General features: G+C 34.3%; 1 protein-coding gene across 33 annotated transcripts in view; it reads right to left on the bottom strand.

Moving 5' to 3' along the window:
- The window catches only part of Mhc (myosin heavy chain), a 60,230-nt gene that overhangs the window by 38,455 nt on the left and 405 nt on the right, over window positions 1–21,370 (bottom strand). For 13 of the 33 annotated variants that reach the window (XM_076541120.1, XM_076541124.1, XM_076541123.1 and 10 more), the window contains exons 2-10: window positions 18,381–18,796; window positions 15,857–16,000; window positions 14,103–14,259; window positions 13,370–13,596; window positions 12,324–12,387; window positions 11,454–11,552; window positions 11,033–11,136; window positions 2,570–2,707; window positions 1,571–1,840 (exon numbers count right to left, since the gene is read on the bottom strand). In XM_076541120.1, the coding sequence (XP_076397235.1) occupies window positions 1,571–1,840; window positions 2,570–2,707; window positions 11,033–11,136; window positions 11,454–11,552; window positions 12,324–12,387; window positions 13,370–13,596; window positions 14,103–14,259; window positions 15,857–16,000; window positions 18,381–18,587 (1,410 nt within the window). In that variant the 5' untranslated portion in view covers window positions 18,588–18,796. Of the gene's footprint in view, window positions 1–457; window positions 629–1,570; window positions 1,841–2,569; window positions 2,708–5,112; window positions 5,217–8,660; window positions 8,765–11,032; window positions 11,137–11,453; window positions 11,553–12,323; window positions 12,388–13,369; window positions 13,597–14,102; window positions 14,260–15,856; window positions 16,001–16,055; window positions 16,200–18,380; window positions 18,797–21,370 lie in introns of all 33 variants that reach the window. The other 20 variants (XM_076541127.1, XM_076541125.1, XM_076541118.1 and 17 more) reach the window with 6 other exon arrangements.

Raw genomic sequence — 21,370 nt, 5'->3', positions numbered from 1 at the left:
CAGCGTGAAGTCCACTGTTTTGTTCTGAATAGACGGAGATCGAGTTACCTTTTTCCTATGAAGTCCATCAAGAGTTCATCAAGGGTCATGCTTAACATTTACTATAACATGGTGAAACCCGTTTCCAATATTCATGCGCATTCTGGAAACGCCGGGGAAGATTTCTGAGAAAATACGTGTGGAACCACAGGAGAACATCATTCCGGGTACATTCCTAGTGGAAAAATCCGTAGGGTTGCCCTAAGGGCAAGAACTATGAAAAACAGAGCACGAAGGCTCGGAAAAACAGGGTAAAGAACAGAGAAGAACGAAGAACAGTACATTCGGACTCGACATTCGAACAAAGAGGTCTAAACGTTTAGGGTCAAGACATCAAGGGTCTTGAGACAAAATTTCAAGGGTAGTTTCCTAGACAAAACAAGACAATGGGGAAATAATGGAAGAGCCATTTGGCTACCTTCTCGATCAGTTCGATACAAGCGGCCAAGTCCATTCCAAAGTCAATGAACTGCCAGACAATACCCTCTTTCTTATATTCCTCTTGCTCGAGGACAAACATGTGATGGTTGAAGAACTGTTGCAGTTTCTCGTTGGTGAAGTTGATGCAAAGTTGCTCGAAACCGTTATACTGAAGAACGAATAGAGATAAGTATACGAGGGTTTAACTACAGAGGATCGACACAGAAGTTTTGTTTCCTTGTTAGGGCGTCTATGTGTGTGTCAAGTGTCGTATGTTGCTGAAAACGAATGGTCTGTCTTATATTGTAATTATGACTCGGAAACTGAGTCAGGTGTAATGTAGAGAGTTGGACAACGAGTAATCTTGCTATTAAATGTGCAACCTAGAAAATGGCGAAAAAGGTTTTCAATTTGAAAAGAGTTTAGCTGGAAGGAAGAGTCTAGGTTGGACTTATGGACGACTTCTTGTTCTAGAACTAGAACTTACAGTTCTAGGGAGACCTAGGACCTAGAATGATTTCTAAAATGGATGTAGGAATGTTCCACATACTCTACGTTACACATTTAATATTATATCGGACAATTAACCTTAACAGTTTTCATATAAAATGGCAGGGATGTTAACAGTAGATGTCCTCTGTATATAGCCAGACTCTGCCAAGTGGTCAGATTTCTCGTATCAACTTCAAACTTCTCAGTCACATAAAGTATGAAGTTAACCGATGAAAGCCTAACGAATTTTTTGAATTCTAATATATTATATTGCATAAAATTAATAGGGCATGTGCGCCTGTCGGTAATGCAGATATCTACCATTAAATATATATTAAAAATTAACTAAAAAGGTTAACGTTACTAATTTTTAAAAATTATCTTGCAGTTACTTGTTGTCAATGTCAAACTCTCAAAATATAGATTTTCTTGTTTTTTTAACTGCGTTGGGATCTTCAGAATTTTTATACAAGTTACTTTATACAAGTATTGAATTTTTAAAATATTCAACTTATAGAACCTACCAATATCAAGAATAACAATATAAAAAAGAAATCCCAACGTTAGTGAGTGAAAACGTACAATGTACGTATGTGTGTAAAGTTTGAAAGAAACTTACGTCGAAGATCTCAAAACCGGCAATATCTAGTACACCAATAAAGTGTTGTCTCTTCTGTTTGGTGTCCAAGGTCTCGTTACATTTTTTCACCAGCCATTTGAACAACCTGTCGAACATGGCCTTCGACATGGCACCGACGGAGTACGCCACTTGATCCTTGTTACGACCTTGGGTGACGAACTCGTTACCGACCTTGATCCTTGGTTTCAACAGGTTCTTGTACAGATCGGCGCAGTCGCAACCAAGCAATTTAGCGACACGTTCACCTTCCTGTAGCATGGAACGGGTTCTTTTAGAAGTAATACGGTTCAATTTTTGTTGTCGAGTGCGTATACGGGGTGTCTCGAAAACTACATACGTGATTGTGGATTTTTCTTGGGGAGATTTATTTTTTTTCAGGATAGATGGTGGAGAGATTCAATTTTTGAAGAAAGGTGGGCGAGAGATTCAATTTTTAAAGAAAGGTGGTGGAGGGATTCATTTTTTCAAGGAAGGTGGTGAAGAGATTCAATTTTTAAAGAAAGGTGGTGGAGGGATTCATTTTTTCAAGGAAGATGGTGGAGAGATTCAATTTTTAAAGAAATGTGGTGGAGGGATTCATTTTTTCAAGAAGGATGGTAGAGAAATTCAATTTTTAAAGAAAGATGGTGAAGAGATTCATTTTTTTAAGGAAGATGGTGAAGAGATTCATTTTTTCAAGGCAGATGGTGGAGAGATTCATTTTTTCAAGAAATTAGCAAATAGACAGGGTTGAATGAAGAAGTGGTTTAGATATTTTGTATATTGTACAGTATTGAAGTTATAATTAATTTGTCAAGAGAAAGTGGTCGAACAGTATCAAATAACTCAGTAATGTTCCTACATTAACCAATAAAATAAATAGTAAATAAATAATAAAATAAATTTAAATAAATTTTGTGACAAATATGTGAACTTTCATAAATAAATATATGAACCTTGATAAATATTTTTGAATAGAAAATGAAAGAAGATAAATACCTCGGTACCATCGGCCTCAGCCTGTTCCTCACGACCCCTCTGTTTGAACTTCATGCCACCCATATGCATGACAGCAGCAGTAATCTTGTAGATATCGTTCTTCTCCTCTTGCGTGAATCCCAGGACATCGAAGGCTTGCTGTCATCGAAACGACTCAATTACAACCAACATCTCACACGCTCTCGTATCAAAAGTTCCACAACTATTTCCACTAACAAGAACTTTTGATACAGCCATTTTGTGAAGAGAAATGCTGTATTGCGGTTAGTAGAACATCACAAGAGGACGGCACAGATAAAAGCACAAAGAAAGCTAGAAAGTGGGCAATTTAGCGATTCTGCACATTTCAACGCAGCGGGAAAGCGACCCGCCATTTTGTTGACACGGCGGCCTCATGCCGTAAGCGCGTGTTTGGGACAAAAGCGAAAAGTAAGCGGTTTCTAGAAACAAAAACGAAATAAAGAACGCTAGAAGCAGAGCTCGTACTGTATGACCGCTTCTACCCAGGAATAGTAATATTACTTGCTAAGAAACCGTGTCTACCGACAATCGAGAAGGCAGAGAAAACGTTCGAAGAAGAAGACGAAGGAGGATCGATGTTTCGCTCGCTTTATTGATCGCTCGTTGATGCGAATTACCTCCTTCGTTGGTCAAAAACAAGTGTCGTTTTTTTTCGTTCCTTGAAGAAGGCGAAGATTCGTGTCCTTCAGGTTCCTTACCCACTTTGAACTTTCAGACCATCGAGAATTTCCATCTCGAGGCAGACTGGGTTAAATCTACCAAGGGTCAAACGATCAGGGGAATTCTTTTTATGTTTTCGAAATTTTCGACCCTTCGCACCAGTCGACTGCTCTTTTGCTCTAATTATTAGGCAATTTTTGGTCTAAAGGATGTCGTGGTAGGAACAAGACACGTGGTTGAAAATACAGGTGCATCTTAGAAGGGTTCTAAGAACGTCATTTCACGTTAGGGTTCTAATTTGTTGCTAACAATTTTGATTTAGTAATAAATGTTTTGCAGTGTTGAAAGTTCTGACATATGACATATGTGGAGAATATGGAGCTGGAGCTCCACTGGACTGTACTAGGAGAGAATATACAAAATAAAAGTACTGAAAATACTCAAAATATTCAAAATACTCTAGAGAATATTAAAAAATAATTTAAGTTAGAATCTCCTGGTTTAGTAGAAAGAATATTATGGTGTTTGTTTTTGTCTACAGAGACTAATTTGTTCTCAAACACCAGATATAAAAGTAACATTTAATGTATCTTGTTCCTGAAGTGATCCTTGGTTTAACTTTTTGCTATAAATTGTAAATGTGTATTATTTGAATTTTGAGCAAGATATGACAGTCGATTGGTTTCGGTAAAATACATTCCGTACATGCGTAGGTACCTCAGTACATAAGAACTTTTGTACATACAGGCTAAGAAGTGGATTCGAGTAAACTGAATAGAAAATGGGTTGGTATAATTGGATGTTTTCGGATTCTACATTTATGTACATGGAGTCCCAGTAGAAACAGTAACGACAGATTAAAAATTTATTATTTTGACGAAAGTTTGTGTATTCGTACTATATTGCATGCTTTGTCCATAGAAGGACATTCATAATTATAGTACGCATTATTTTAAATATTCAGAGCTTGTGAATTTAATACTTAACTCCTTGAGTGTCCATACAAAAGTTTGAAAGTCTGATAAATTTAATGAAATTTGACGAAACTTAAAATGTGACTATTTCATAAAATTTGAAAATTACACTTTGATGAAACTGAAAATGTGACAATTTCATGAAATTTGAAAATGAAACAAATTTGGTGGAACTTGAAATGTGATACATTTGAGAAAGTTCATAAATGTGACAAATTCAAATAAATTTAAGAATATGTTACTAATTTGAATATACTTCAAAATATGACAAATGTGAATAAATTTAATAAATGTATGTACTCAGAAAAAATTGAAAATATGACAAATCTGAATGAACTTAAAAAAATGTAAAACATCTAAAAATTACTAAAAATTGACTGATAACTTATTATTAAAAATTATTAAAAATTGCCTGATAAATTACCTGATAACAGGAACTAAAATATAAAAACAAAAAAAATAAATAATTTCTTTAATTGCAATCTAACGTGAAAATATTCTTGCAAAGCTATTATATTTAATAATACCACAAAACCAGTATAACAAAAAAACTACCTTAGACACACAAGGGGTTGAAACCTCAACATAAATTAAGTACTTAAACGTGATCCAACAATCCTAAACAACTTGCAACCTATAACGTTTTAATAAAAAATTAACAGTAATAAAAATTAATAATAATTTTAATAGAAATAAATAATCTGTTTGTTACCATTTACTCGACACTAAGAAAAGGTCTGAACTAAAGAAACTCGCATTCAGGGTGTATCATATAGTGTGAGGGTACAGAAGATACAAAGGTATCTTCAATGTACAGAAGATACAAAGGGTAAATGGAGATAAGGTCTATAAAAAAGGGGTTCACGACTCCATTGTTGAAGGACTTACGTCCGTCAGTTGACATTCCTCGCCGTCGTCGACGTTGGGGATCGTGATTTTTCCTTGAGAGACGTTGACATAGTCGTATATGTTGTTGGACAACATACACATATCTGTGAATTATTTCGAACACACACACTTAATTATCCAAATCAATTCCTTCGTTCGTTATTAATGATTCCTTAATCCATCGTGGATTATATTCGCGGTTTACTAAATCTTCCGATTATTTCTGGTAAGATCCTTGGATAACGATCGTCCGGGAAACGTTTACGAGATATTCCCTATAAAAAGAACTATGATCCCATGGCGCGAACGAGCGACAAACAGGCGCAAGGAGGCAAGAACCGAGGATGATCGGGGAGCGGGTATCCCGGGGGGCTCCGCTGCTTAAACCTTTTCATACGAATCTAGGAAATTTCCTATGCTCCCCCAATTTCCCCGCACCCCGATTGCGGCTGCAGCAAGCGTTCGCAGGCGGGGCGCGAGGAGGGTGATGAAAACCTCGGCCCAACTTTTCTACCATCTTGCTTTCATCAGCCATATCTACAAAAAATTTTGGTCGCCATTCTCTTGATCGTTATACTCTTGACGTGGTTATTAAAATTTATCGTTTAACATATGTGTCTTTACAGAATGTATGACTTAGGTCCAAAAGTGTTAAGTACTCTTCATAAGCTCTACTTAACTTAAGATAGTTCTTTTTACATATCATATCATTTGCAATAACTCAAACTTTAAATAAAGTTAATATAGACTTTTCAGCAGATATAAGTTTAAACATGTGAACAATTTCCTTGATAAGACATGGAGACTCCTTGAGTCTCTTATTATGTTACATACGTTACTTATTATGTTACATACGTCTCCTCAAGTATAACTTTCAAGCATAACCACATAATTAAAAAATTATGACGGTAATGGCCACCATCTGACTGATGTCAAAAATGAAAAATTGTGTAATGTAGAAAAAAATAGTGTCGGAATAACAAGATGGCGGAGAAGTTTGCCGAGAGTTTAAAAGCACCTAACCTTGGGGGTTGGACTTACGTCCGTTTCTTCCATGTCCGCGGCGTCGTTGACTCCCGGAATTCTGGTCTTACCCTGGCTAATGTACACATAGTCCCCAATCCGGTTGCTCAACAGGGTTAATTCTGCATTATTTGGATTGGTTCAAGCTGGCTCTGCTTAACGAGCTGTGTGTGTTTGTACGTGTGTTTTTGTGTGTATTTTGTCTACTGCCTGCGATTGCCCTCGATTTTCTCTAATTCTGATCTTTTGATCATTTTGTATCTTGTTTTATTAGTACACATTTGTATTTGTTTTAATAATGGACGTTTGATATTTGCCCTTTTTGGAAAAGTGTTTGGTGGATTTGCAAAATTCAATGAAATATAGAAAGTTAAAAAAAATTGTGCAGAGTTTAACTTAGTAAACGTTTAAACTATAGTTCAATAGCACCCTTGTTAAAATAGCTTGTTTAAATGAACTATCATTTTTTATGGAATATTAAAAATTTTAACTTAAATAAGCAACTTTGAATAAATTACATTACGTTTAAAATTGAAGCTTACATTGAAAAATAGTGATATTAAATAATGAGTAGAGCTTAAATTTCTATCTTGAATATAAATTAAACAAATGAATCTTACAAATTAAGTTTGAATTATTATTTAAAAGTTGGCGTTGAGCCTTGTTCATAAATTTAGCGACACTGGCGGTTATCGAGTGAACTAATCAAAATGGCTGACGTTCGTGCACTTTCAACGTTGCACATATCACAAATGTGATGCTATTTATTTGCAATAAAAAAAGAAGAAAAGATGTTGGTAAGAATATCATATAACATTTTAAGTTTGCTTTGTAGATTTCATGAAATTTCTATAAAATAAAATTGTTATCCTTGCATTTGTTATATTATTTATACCAGTGTCTATGTAACTCTAGTCATAATTACCTTTTTCATTTCTATTCAAGATAAAATACTATCTTCTAAAGTATATACCCTCTTCAATATTTAATTCAAAAATTGATACGTTAAATTTGAATCAAAGTACCACTGTATTTTGTCTGTGCCATATATTGCATACATCTGATTCAAAACTGCAGTTCCACCATACTTTAAACTCAAACGAAAAAAGAAAATTTAAAACTGCAGCTTCCATAATTTAGCAAAGGGCTAACATCTGGCATCTCCAAATAAAAGCAATATAATTCACCTCAAAAATACCAAAAATCACTGAAAATCGTGGGCAATAGCAAAATGCGCACTAAGGAGTATAAGAATGGACACGGGTGGCAATTTGCAACAAGTAAAGGCTGATAGAGAAGAAGAAGAAGAAGAAAGAGAAGAAGAAGAAGAAGGAAGATAGAAAGAGAGAGAGTACAAAATGGAAGAAGATGAAGCGAAAACGTCGAGTCTTCAGCTCTTGTTCTTGATGGCTGTTAAAAAGAATATGAATTGGTTATACACTGGTTGAAAACGATGATTCGATGAGCTAGAATAGATAGATAGACAGATAGACAGATAGAGAGACAGATAGACAGATAGATAGATAGATAGATAGATAGAGAGACAGATAGGGCAAACAGTGATACATCTCAGCACAAGTATCGGCAAAGTATTATCACATCCAAAGACAGCGTCACTCGTAGAGTGTCTCACTTCTCTAAATACAACAAGGTGCTATTAAGGAAACATAAAGTCGTAAATATGTTACAGGAAGTCTGTACCAACATTCTAAATCAAATAATTCACTTATGTGCAATGACAGTATCATTCAGGACAGTATTTACTGTCAGACTGCACCCTAGGACTCTACTGAAAATCTACCCAAAGTATAATACAATCTAAAATTTATGTCTATAAAGTATTTTACATAAATATAATTTTGCTGTCTAAAAAATAATTTTGCAAAATATACTACAGAAAAAATATTTTTTCAACCAGGAACGTATTTACTGTCAGACTGCACCCTGGGACTTTACTGAAGACCCAAAGTATGATACAAACTAAAATTTTTGTCTATCAAATATTTTACATAAATATAATTTTGTTCTCTAAAAAATACTTTTGTAAAATATACTACAGAAAAAATATTTCACTTTCATATTTAGGTATGAGTGCTGGATTTCTAAAGTTGTTAACCACTAAATTTGTTAATTTAGAATAAATAATTTAAAAAAAGAACATGATCTTGGACCAATGAGTAATTACAGCCTAGGGTGCATTGAAACGAATGTACGCCCCTGGTCACCATAGAATATTTCGTACTAAGATGTTCTACTTCATCTACAAATTATTTTCCAAGCTCTCTGTATATGGCAGTTAGTTGCTAATCATATGCACTTAATAAATAACTTAATATACTACAATAATAAATAACTTAATAAATAACATTAAGAAAATAAAAAATAGTTCAAAATAGAAAAAATAAATAAACAAGAATTGAAAGTGGTGAAACGAACTTATTGAAAATAAAATATATATGATGTGAATTATTTAATATGGAATATTGATCAGAATAGTGCTTGACCGGTCAAAGGGAAGCACTTACATCGGTAACCAAAAGTTCCTCCCCGTCATCGAGGCCAGGAATTGTCGTCTTGCCTTGCGACACAAAGTAGTAGTCGCGGACGTTGTTGGACAGCAGTAACATCTCTACAGACGGCCAAAAAGGAAACAAAAAAAGAACATGCAGGTATTAACTACAAACAAGGACGCCATGTTTCCTGGTGGTTTTCCTTCGGGTTCTATCTACTAAATTGCTAGTTCGTTCGTGGACTGCTATTGGAGCGACGATTTTGTCAGGAAAATCGCCTGGTTGATCGATTCAATGTTAAATTAGGAGTTTAGAAGTAGAACTCGTATTCTAAATTGTATGTAGAATTTTCTTTTGGTCTTGAAAGATTTTTAGTTTGATAGCGTTGCAGAGTTGTTGTGGAATTAGATTTTTTAGAGAATTTAGACATTTTTGAATGCTGAAAAAATTGAAAAAATTGAGAGAAACTAAGAGAAATTGAAAGGAATTGAGAGAAATTGTGAGAAATTTAGAAAATTGAGAAAATTGAGAAAATTGAGAAATTTGAGAAAATTTATAAAATTTAGAACATTTAGAAAATTTAGAAAATTTTAAAAATTGATAAAATTCAGAAAATTCAGAAAATTAAGAAAATTTAGAAAAATAAGAAAATTGAAGAAATTTTGAAAATTTGTGAAATCCAAAAAATCTAGAAAATTCATGAAATTTGGAAAATTTTAAATTTTACAAATCTACAATCATTGAAACTTTCAATCTTAAAAATATAAAAATGATCAAATGTATAAATATTTTACCAACTAAATATATCACCAATTCCAATAACTCTGCTTCTGCAATCTCATACGTGGCAATATAACGAATCTCCATATATTAACTAGTTCCTCTCCACAATACAAATATAAAAAAAATTACAAATTAATTATAATAAAAAGTAATAATAAAAATGACAATAAGTCCAATCAAAATGGCGATTTGAATCAAAATGGAAGCAAGTGAACGAATCGTTTGAAATGTCAATAAAAGTATTTATGTACCATGTATCATTTATAACATAAATACGAAAAAAGTTTTGACAATTTAGAATTGTAGTTCTGACAAGGGTTTTTGTAATTAAATACGATTAATTAATGGGTAACAACGGTATAGTTCTCTGAAGTACCGCTTCTTCACTAAACACCTCCTCCTTAACCTATAAAGAAGGTTCAATTTGGGATAACCCTGTACTTTAAAGGGACTTTGTGGGGATTTCAAAGGGCTGTTTGTTTCAGAGCAATACAAAGGTCATTTGTAAATATCCTTGTGTATACATACAAAGGTGTATACAAGCTTAAATCTGTTAATAATTTAATCGTTCAAGGATTTCATATTTTAGAAGAGCGAAGAAATTTTTAGGTTAAGAAATTTGTAGGTTAAAAAATTTCTTATTGAAAAAAAAATTTTGCATAAGAGAAATCTTGATAATTTTAAAATTTGGAACTTGAGTGTTCAAAAATATAGAAATATGAATTTAAAAATTGTTAAGTTCAGAAATTTGGTGATTTAAATATTGAAAATTTAGAAATTTGGAAATTTGGAAATTTGGAAATTTGGAAATTTAGAAATTTAGAAATTTGGGAATTTAGAAATTTAGAAATTTGGAAATTTGGAAATTTGGAAATTTAGAAATTTAGAAATTTGAAAATTTAGAAATTCGGAAATTTAGAAATTTGGAAATTTGGAAATTTAGAAATTTGGAAATTTAGAAATTCGGAAATTTAGAAATTTGGAAATTTGGAAATTTAGAAATTTGGAAATTTAGAAATTCGGAAATTTAGAAATTTGGAAATTTGGAAATTTAGAAATTTGAAAATTTGGAAATTTGGAAATTTGGAAATTTGGAAATTTAGATATTTGGAAATTTGGAAATTTGGAAATTTGGAAATTTGGAAATTTGAAAATTAAGAAATTTGATCATTTCAACACGTAGAAACTAATCGGCTAAAATACAAAAATACCAAATTTAAAAAATCCCAAAGTTACAAAATGATAAATTCATAAACTACAAATTTACAATCACAACAATATTAAATTTTTCATTTTGCATCAGAGTCCATAACAAAATTAAACTCCAAAAACTGCGAATTAATTCAAAAAGAGACCTTGGTACTCCTCCTATAACAAGGTTAAAACCAAACACTGTCCTCCTACATCTACAAAACAGGGGTCCAACCAAATAAACTCTAGGGAAGCAACTGGAAAAACCGAAAAAAGAGTAGGTATAATAAAAGAAGCGACAAAGTGGCCGTGAGAACAACAAGGGTATCGATTGGAAGACAACAAAGGCAACAACAATAGGGGTACAAAGTGATAGTTGCGTAGCCCTGGCATTTTGATCGTCAGGTTCTTACGTCCGTCAGTTGACATTCCTCGCCGTCGTCAACATTTGGGATCGTGGTCTTGCCCTGAGAGACGAAGTAGTAATCTTGGATGTTGTTCGACAGGCAGCACATTTCTACATGGAATCAGGATCAAACGAGTGAGACGTTTGTCAGAAACGGAAAAGGTTCCACGATCGGCTAAATTGTACGCAATAAGTACTTGGACGTTCTGCTTCTTCTGGTTCCTAGTCTTAACAGTAATTGACAGGGAAAAAAAACGAAAAAAAATGTGGAAGGAAAGGTCGAGGATTGTAGATAACCTACAACGATTTGGCTACATCGACAAATTTTGGAAACCTCTTCGTATCTCTCGCTAATATCAACTGGTATAAAAATTGAAACGTTTCTTTTCGAAAAATATTTGTTTGTATGGTGAAATCGATAGTCTTACCCTTCAGACCAGGGACTGAGCCAGACATCATCTGGTAGAAGATGTGGTAAGAACGCTCCAGAGCTTGCTGGGAGATTACACGAGCCTTTTCCAGTAGATCTGTGTTTAACAACAAGAGTTTATTAAATTTAAAAAAAAATATAAACAGTACAAGTAAAATAACAATAAGTGTTATGATGTCCTAGAAATTGTACAGCGGTAAGCTTGCTATGTCTTCCTAAAGAAAATGGCGATATAGTAAGAGGGTTCTACAATATCGCTCGTATGATACGTCTGTTACTAGCTATGGAACATTTGTTCAGACAATTGAATCTTAAAATTTTGAATGACTGAAGTAAAGATATTAAGTAGGATTTTGTTAAATAAATTACACATGAAGTTCCTTTTTTCTGATTTTTTCTCTCTTCCCTAAGGGAAGATTATAAAAGTTGCTTATAAAAATATTAAACTCATAAAAAGACTAAACTGATAATTTGCAAAATATTAGAACAATTTGTAGTTATCAAAAATTAATCTCATGTATGTAAAAAAATATAAATCAAATCTTCCCGCGCAAATGAAGCTCCTCCCACGCCGCCATTTTCCCCAAAATGTAAGTCTATTGTAATCATCACTACATAGAATAGTAACTGCGTTCATTCTGAAATAACACGTGAAGCAATCGTGGAATGCATGACGCAAATGGAAGCAGAATGAAACGAAACGTAAGTAGAACGTCGAAAGAAAAAATACATTAATAGAATCGAAGCCAACTGCGTATAAACAGATGAATCTAAATAAATCCGTCCACGCAAGTGCTTGGAAAAATTGATCACACTTATTTCTAGAATCGTACGCTATCATAACAATTTTTGTTTAAACGAAACTTACAGGTCTCGATATCGGCACCGGCCAGTTTTCCAGAAGGACCAAAGTGAATACGGATGAATTTACCCTATTCGACAAGGAGAAACAATGTATTAACATTACAAGTATTTATTTTGACAATCTTGTAAGTGTTTCAAAATTAATTTTCGTTATTTAAGAATATAAAGTAAAAGTATTCTGTGAAAGAAACTGCGTCGGTATGTGGAAATCTGAGTTACCGACGTGACGCAACCGACAGTGCAATAGCTAACGTAATATATTCACGTGCTCGTGCGAGAATAATAATAAATTCTAAATGTGTATAAACTATTGTGGACTCGTGCCAACACGTGGGTTCACGAAAAGTGAATTTCATCGAACGTTTATGCTGATATTTAAAGGGATACTTATATAAGGAACAAAGTTAACTCTTAATTGTCGACCATTTTCCACTCGATCCAAACTGATATTAGTGGAATTTCCTTCTTAGTAAGAAGAATTAATACTTCCTAATACTAGTCCCACAAGTATTAACACAATAATATAGTATAGAATGATATTCCAAGCTTGAGGTATAAGATTCCAAGATTTTGTGCAGATGGCAATATTTCTTTTACTTAAATTTGATTAATAGTTCCGACTATGGGTTCCAAATGCACTCGAGGGTGGTAAATAATAAAAAGCCTGATCAATGGACTATCATTTCAAATATCCAGAAAATTTGTTATTGAAACCACATAATGCAAAATTGTGAATAAGGCAAATTGTAAGACTATGAACAAATTGAAATAAATATTTCTTGCTACACACCCTATCGTCTCATAACCCCCGTCTGAACCCCCTAATGAACCCCCATCTGAACCCCCTAATGAACCCCCATCTGAAACTCCTGATGAACCCCCATCTGAACCCTCTGATGAATCCCCTGATAAACCCCCTCATGTGAACAAGAAGCCTATGAGTTGCAGTATTGCCACATCAGGTGTCATGAATAAAGTAAAATGCATCGACTCTTAAGACTTAACTTTCAAGTTTAAAAAAAAAATAGAAGAGAAAATAAAAGTACTTACGAAACGGGAGGAGTTATCGTTACGGACGGTCTTGGCATTACCGAACGCTTCCAGGACAGGGTTGGTCTGTACGACCTGATCTTCTAGAGAACCCTTCTTTTGAGAAGTATCATCAGCCTTTTTGGTCGAAGCACCGACGGTAGCGAAGTACGCAATTACCTTCTTCGTGTTCTCAGTCTTTCCGGCTCCAGACTCACCGGTGATCAACATAGACTGATTTTCGCTGTCTGTGGAGGAAAAGTACATAAACGAACATTACATCGGACTCTTGAAGAATAACATAGTTATATTAATACAAAATAACATAGTGAAATCTGCTAAAAAGATTTGTCTTCTAGAACGAGCGGTACAAGTACCACTGCCATACGCAGTGTCGGCGTAAGGATACTCTGCACCCTGCACTAATTAGATCTCTTTCACAAATTACTTTCAATTTGAATTCGCGAGTATTTAATTTAGTCTACCAAATAAATTAGTCTAATTGTAAGCGAAATTATCCATTCTGGTCTTTTCAAATTTTAATTATGAAAAAATTATTAAAGTGATCCTGTTTCTTGCAAAATGCAACTATCATCGATAGCACATTGCAAATACTTTTAATCAATAATAGTAGTTAATAATACCCTCTAGTAGTGAAAAATACAGTCACATAACGAACGGAACCCTCTAGCAGACTCCTAACCCTCTAGGTTAATATTACCTGACAAATAAGTATAGAAAGAATTATACTTACTGGTAAGCATGTTGACATATGCACCGTCGGAAATGGCGAAAATGTGTGGCGGCACTTCATTACGTCTTTTACCTCGGTAAAGTTTAGCGCACCTTTGGGTATATACGGGGAATCTTTTGTAGGGGTTAATCGCTACGCAGAAGAGGCCAGAGTAAGTCTGCAAAGAGTACAGAGAGTAGGTTAAACAAAATCCGCGATTCCATCAGGAAAACATAACAAACATTGCGGTTCTCGTTCCTTCTATTGGCACCGCACAACCAATACCTATTATAAAAAAAAATCGTGCAACAAATTGACAATTTACAGGATGTCAGGTAGTACAAACGGTCTGCGTGAAAAAACGAACTTGTTCTCAGAAACAAAGCCTCGTATAAAAAAATTTTATACCACATTTTCGCTTTATTTTTTCGCGTAGATTAAGATTATACCATCAACTACCTGACATCTTGTACATAAAACGCTAAAAAAAGAAAAATATAAAAATTTCACAAATTGCTGAAGTGTACGATGTACGCACATACATATGTCAGAGCGTATGTAACGTACATGTAACGTCAAAAATGGTCTCTTGAGAAAACAACTCGTGTCCTGAGACGAGAATTTTCTCGAACCAAAACGGAAACAGAGCGTCAAACTTATCGTTTCACCTTTGTGGTTTCTTCGATTGGAAATAAAAATGTTTTGAGGTAGGATTGCTTCGAATGTAACGTTCGAAGTATGGAGAACGAAACTTGGAAGACATCAAAGTTAAGGTATTACTTTGATACGATGTCTGTGGTGTCATGCACGTACGTTCGAAGTACGTTTGTGTTGGATACGTGCTGTATATGTACAGTTTGAGATCCAGGGGAGAGGCATGGGCAGAAAATGCAGAGTCTCGATATATGGCCGGGAATTGGAAACTTCTTTGAAGGAGACTGCAGAAACTAGTTTGTGAAAGGGATTATATAGGTGAATGTGTGATGACTGAAATTTATACTATACAAAATTTGAAAAATTGGAATTTTTGAATTCCTAGACACTAAAATTTTGATATTCTAAATTTTTGAATTCGTAGACCCCAAAATTTTAATATTTGAAATTTCTGAATTCCTAGACCCCACAATTTAAAAATTTCTAAGTTCTTAAATTTGAATATTTGAAATTTCTTGATTCCTAAATTATTAAATTTAAATATTTGAAATTTCCTAATTTCTAAGTTCTCAAATTTGAATATTTGAAATTTCCTAATTTCTAAGTTCTCAAATTTGAATATTTGAAATTTCCTAATTTCTAAGTTCTCAAATTTGAATATTTGAAATTTCCTAATTTCTAAGTTCTCAAATTTGAATATTTGAAATTTCTTAATTTCTAAGTTCTCAAATTCCAATATCTGAAATATTTAAATTTACAAATGAAAAATTACTATATCTCCAAACTTCCCAATTTCTCTATTTGAGAATTGAGACTTATCAAAATCCACAAAATTTGAAAATCGAAAACTTTAAAAATCCCCAAAACTTGAAAATTTAAAATATCCCCAAAACTTGAAAATTTTTTAAATCCCTAAAATTTGAAAATTGCAATTCCACACAAAGGACCTATGAATGAAAGGATTTCGTGCCCATGCCTATAATAAAAGAAGAAAACAAAACGTGGCGGCACGTCCAAGTGCTTTATCCACCGTTTTTGTTCATCAAACTCCGTTCCCAAGGAACAAGAGCTACAACGATGGGATCACCACAGAAAATCCTGTTTATCGGGAAACGTCTTACGTAGATGAGCTTGGCGTAGTAACGTTGTTTCAGATTGTGTAGTACAGAAGCATCATTGAGGTAGGTCAAATTTGACATATCCTCGCACTTCTCATACTTTGGAGGGTTCACCTGCTGCAGCTGATCCTTTTTGAAGTCCTTAGTCTATTTCAAGAAAGAAAGGCTCTCGTTAATAATCGTTAGAATAAATGACACTTACGTAAATCAATTTGCTGTAGTAACGTTGTTTCAAGTTGTGCAACACGGACGCTTCGTTCAGGAATGTCAGATCGGCCATGTCCTCGGATTTCTCGAACTTTGGCGGATTCACTTGGGACAGCTGGTCCTTGCGGAACTGTTTCGTCTGTGCGATCATACTTTTGTTCATATGTTGTTCTTTTTCTTTTTTATTGAGTACTAACCTCGTAAGGTTGTCTGTACTTAGCAGACCCTGGTTCTGTACTTAGCAAAATACTTTCCATTTTTCTAAATACACTTCCTAGTTTGGGTCTTTTGACATTTTAATTGGACGTTTTGACATTTCTGTTAATGTTTGTTCATTTTGGTGATAGTACTATTGAATGCAAGTATGGGGATAATGGAGGGTCTTTTTAACTAGATACCCACAAAATTCTAGACATTCATATGAACACTCTTTGTGTTTCAGAGTGGTATATATGTAATATTTTCAACATTTTGCTAGACCTCATTTTTTGACAGATAATATACGTATGCAGTATTTACATATACAGGTTTCAATAAAATATACACACATCAGTACCAAGCATACTAATCATAATAAATACTAGATATCGTTGATACTTTAGTGGCCATTTTAGACACCTGGAGATAACTATATCAACTTAACTTTTATTCATTTTATTTTATAAATTGTAAGGTAATAAAGTGTGGACATATTTTATGAAACACCCTGTATACTACTTTCAATATAATGTACCAATTTCACTATTTAAAATAAATATCAAGCTAACTTCTGTTCATGTTATTTATTAAATTATGAGATATATAAACTGTGTACGAATTTTATGAAACTTGTACGTTTTATATAAAATTTCAACTGAATTATTTAAAATGAAATATTAAGTCTCGGTCTGATTTTCATTAAGTCATATTTCTGAACTAGTATTACCTTATTATTAAAAAATTAATCTACTTTAAATTCTTTTAAAAAATAGCAGAACTAAAGCTCAAAATTTTGATACTAATAGAGTGTATGAATCTAAAAAATATTTGAGAAGGGATTTATATAAACATTTGTTTAAATAAACAGTGATTATTTAGGTAAAAAGTAGGGTTATGTTTCAAGAGATGTGCACAAATCCTTTGACACAGAAAGTTATTATAAAGCTACCCTATTAAAAATGGTCACTTTACCTAACCTAACATAAAACATTGAACTACAAATCTTTCGACACAATCTTCATTAACCTTAAATTTCTCGGATTATTCTCATAGAATTAATACTAACAATGAAAATATTTAAACAGAAATATATCAATATCTTATTTCAGATTAAGCATCAAACTTTATATTTTTAATTTCCTTTGAAAGCAACAGAAAAATTTTGCTCTACATCTACCCGTTATTTATCTTCCGGGGTATACGTGCACAAAATGGCGGACGACTACAATGGAGATTAAAGAAAGATTTTATTCATTTTAAATTCCCCGATTCCCATGCAGATTTACGCTCCTTCCTTTCGCTCTCTATCTAAAAATACGTTGACCCGTGAAGTTTCGTGAAGTAGCGTTTCAATTTATTATTACCGATGTTAGCGACGATGCTAACAATAGCGTTTCAGCGTCGGTTGTCGAAGCGATGGCAGGGTTTGCTGAACCATTATGTAATCCAGCGCGTAGAACCGTGGCATTTCGTGCGGTATTATGTCCCGCTCCGAACGAAAATAACCGCTGCCAACTAAATCGCGAAAAATAACGCGCGTGCGCCCCCCAGCGCCAGGAGAAAGAATCGGGGAGAGAATGTAGCACGCCGCCATCTTTCTTCGAAATTTCACGTAATCGTTTCCCCGTGCCAATTTCCTCATTTCTTTTCAATTGCACACGGAAATTATTTCCAAAATCTCAAGTTAGAAGAAATCTCAATCATAACCAGGAGTTTCAGGTAACAAATTGTCAATCATTTCTGTGACCAGATATAGCCGGGTTTGTAATATTGCCAATACCCTTCTGTGAACAGAGCCTGCCATCGCTGTTTATTTTTGTATCGAGTAAAAAGAGAAGCAAGTTAATCGAACGACGGAACGTGTGATGGCAAACATTACGAGCTCAACGGTTTTCGACTACTCCAAAAATAGAGTTCGGTCTGATGGAGCTCTTTTCTCTCGCCAGAAACCTGGTAATCCTTTCGTTTCGACTTTCAGCAAGGACTTCATCAGCCTCGACATACTAGAAAAGCTAATTCTTGCTAACTTTCTGATAGAAAGTCTTTTGACCTTCTGACCCTGATCTACCGAGTGTCGTTTTTCGGAAGTTTGAAAAATGCGAGAAAATTAGAAATAGGTTACCTCGCCGCCAGGCAATCCGACGGTAACGACATCACCCTTGGTAGCCTTGATTTCACCAAGAAGATATCCCTCCTTCTCGTCGGGTACCCAACAGGCCTTTTTCGCATCGTACGGTTTCGTCTGATCGATTCTCTTCTGCTCAAGGGAGACGAAGAGGTATGGGGTTGGATCGGGATCCTCTCCTTCCTGTTTCTGTGGCTTCGGCATCTTGGATCGACTCTACGATGCTTAGTTTATTCCAATATATTTCTATGATCCTCTCGTTCCCTGGAAGGTCTGCGTGCCTTCTACGTCGTCGTTTTCCCACGTGTCGAAAGGTGGGGAACTTCCTTGCTTGTCGTTTTTCTCTGCTCTTCTTGTTCCTCGGAGAATTCGGCGGCGGACGGACTACTTCTGGCGGCACGTTCTGGGCGGCCCTATTTTACAAACAATCAGCCACCGTTATTATTAGGATCTCACGCCCACCCCTGCGCGCTCAACGATACGCTCAACTATTTTCTTCTCGTTTTCCTTCCGAAAACTTTCCGCGCGCTATTTCGCCGAGATCTTGTGCACGGGTTTGTTTCAAGCAGAAACGATGTCTGCGAGAAGGATTTTTGAAAGGAATGCAATTTTTGGACTTTCTACTTTACCAACCGGGGCAAATTGCGGTACAGGAAATATTTTTGGTGTTGTTGCATAATTTGGACGGTGAAGTTGGTCTTGTATCAAAATGATGTAACTCTTTTGGTAATAGAATTGTTTCTCTAACTATATTTTTTAGTATAGGCACTCATGGTGTATCTAGGTACTTTTTTGAACTGCATATAATAATATAGTATGATAAGGAAAACTGTTATACTAATACTGTATAATACTGTATAATAATAGGAAATTAGTGCTGTCCAAATAGTAATATAGAAAATAATTTTAAATTCTATAATATTACTATATATTATATCAGTAAAGTGGGGAAGGAAATTAAAATGGTGGATTTTTTGTTTCGTCAGTTCTCGCAGATATTATTTCTGTTTACAAAATTTCAGCTAAATTGGGCGCGGCAAGTTTTAGCATCGCCTCGTGTTATATCACCGTTTCAATATGACAGTGAGACATTTGCAATTGCAAGTATTTTATTGTTACTAGATATTTTTGTAGAAATGACTATTAAAATCGTAGAAAGAAAGATTTGGAAGAAACTAGAAAATACAAATGTTTACCCAAAAGTTTTCGTCTCAAATTGCAACAATTGCGTAATTCACTAAAACGGCGATATCGAGCTATGTATCTGGTAAGTTTGCAGCTGGAACATGTTCTATAGCTTTAAATGCTAATTTACCAGATACATTAAATACCTGGGTCTTTTAGACCCCTGTGTCTATTACAAGCAGTGGGCAAATAAAGTGCCCAGAAATGGGCATCAGTGTACAATAAAATTTCAAGTTTTACTTTGAGATTTAAATATTTGAAAATTTATACATTTTTTAACTTAAAATATTTGAAAATCAATTTTTGAATTTGCAAGTTTATATGTTTATAAACTAGAAATTTTTTACCTTAGAAACATAGAAATTTAAGAATTGCTAGTTTTAAAATTACTATAATAAAGGTTTATAAACTTAAAAAATTAAGAATTTAGAAATATTAAATTTTGAAGTTTACAAATTTACAAGTTCGAAAAATTACAAACTTGAAAATTTGATAAAGTGAAAATTTAGAAAACTTGAAATTCAGAAACTTTACAAATTAAAAACGTTTAAACTCACAAATTAAAAAATTTAGAAACATTGCATTTTTTAATTTGTTTCTATATTTACAAATTTTGAAGTTCAAACAATTTTCAATAAAACTAACAAGTTAAGAATTCAGATAAAAAAAACATTAAAATTACAAAATACTTGAATCTATAACATACAACCACTAATTTAAATATTTATAAATTTGCAAGATCAGAAGCTTAAAAAATAAAAAGCCAGAGCTAAAACTAAAGACTAAAACCAAAAATTAAAATCGACTTAAGTAGCCCACAAGTATAAAACAATAAAAGTATGGGTCTAAATCAACCCAAAAATCCAATTTATTTATATCGAGTCCTATTTCAATATATTTTAAACAAATTAAACGAACAAACAGAAGAGAAGAGCCCTCGTTATACCCCTTCCCACCCTCTATCAATGAAAAATACTTAAGAACGAGAACGAAGAGAAAACGATGAAGTTAACCTAAAATAAACATACTAAAAATAAGAGCGATAACTCGGAATCGCTCGGGGGTTCGTTAAGAAGAAAATAAAAATATATACACAAGGAAACGAGATTGAAAATAGAACGAAGCAGGTAATCGAAAAGTGTCGGCTGAAATAGGAAATCCATCCAATGGTTGATACGGGACACCGTATTTCTAGCTGCGTCCAGAAAAAGCAACACGCTTCGGGAACCACACGGCGGAAACAAGATGGCCGCACACTCTACACCTTAACGTCCTCACGCGTCCGAAACATTCGCGCACTGATCCCAAAAAAAGGCAAAGGATATAAAAAAAAAGATTTTCTTTCGATTTAGAGCAAAAGAGGGAGTTGAAAGAGAAGAGAGAAAACACCGGGGATTTCTTCTAGCACGTCGCACTTTTCCCTGAAGAGATCCAAAAAAAACACCTCTACGTTGCACTGATCCCGAGTATCCGTCACAGCCGGTTGGAACTCACGCTGAAGTAATATTACCACTGTTACTGGTGGTATCACGTCCGGGAAATGGGAGAAAGAAAGAATTCGAAATGGAGAAAGATTCGAAGACACTGTCCGTTCACCAAAAATGGAGGACCACGCACCAAAATCCCAGGTAGTTCCTTAGTAATAAAACAAGGACTACAGGTCAGTCACACGTTCTGGTACTCGAAAAATCACTAGCATCGAGATCGGTAATTTCACAATGGCCGCTCTCTCTCTCTCTCTCCCTCTCTTTTCTCACCTCGAGAGTGAATTTACCAACCGACACTTTCCTCCGTTACCCTCC

The sequence above is a fragment of the Megachile rotundata genome, chromosome 16 (assembly GCF_050947335.1).
Source record: "Megachile rotundata isolate GNS110a chromosome 16, iyMegRotu1, whole genome shotgun sequence".
NCBI classification, from domain to species: Eukaryota; Metazoa; Arthropoda; class Insecta; order Hymenoptera; family Megachilidae; genus Megachile; species Megachile rotundata.
Note: the sequence above shows the minus strand (reverse complement) of the source record. Positions and strands in the feature narration are given on the sequence as shown.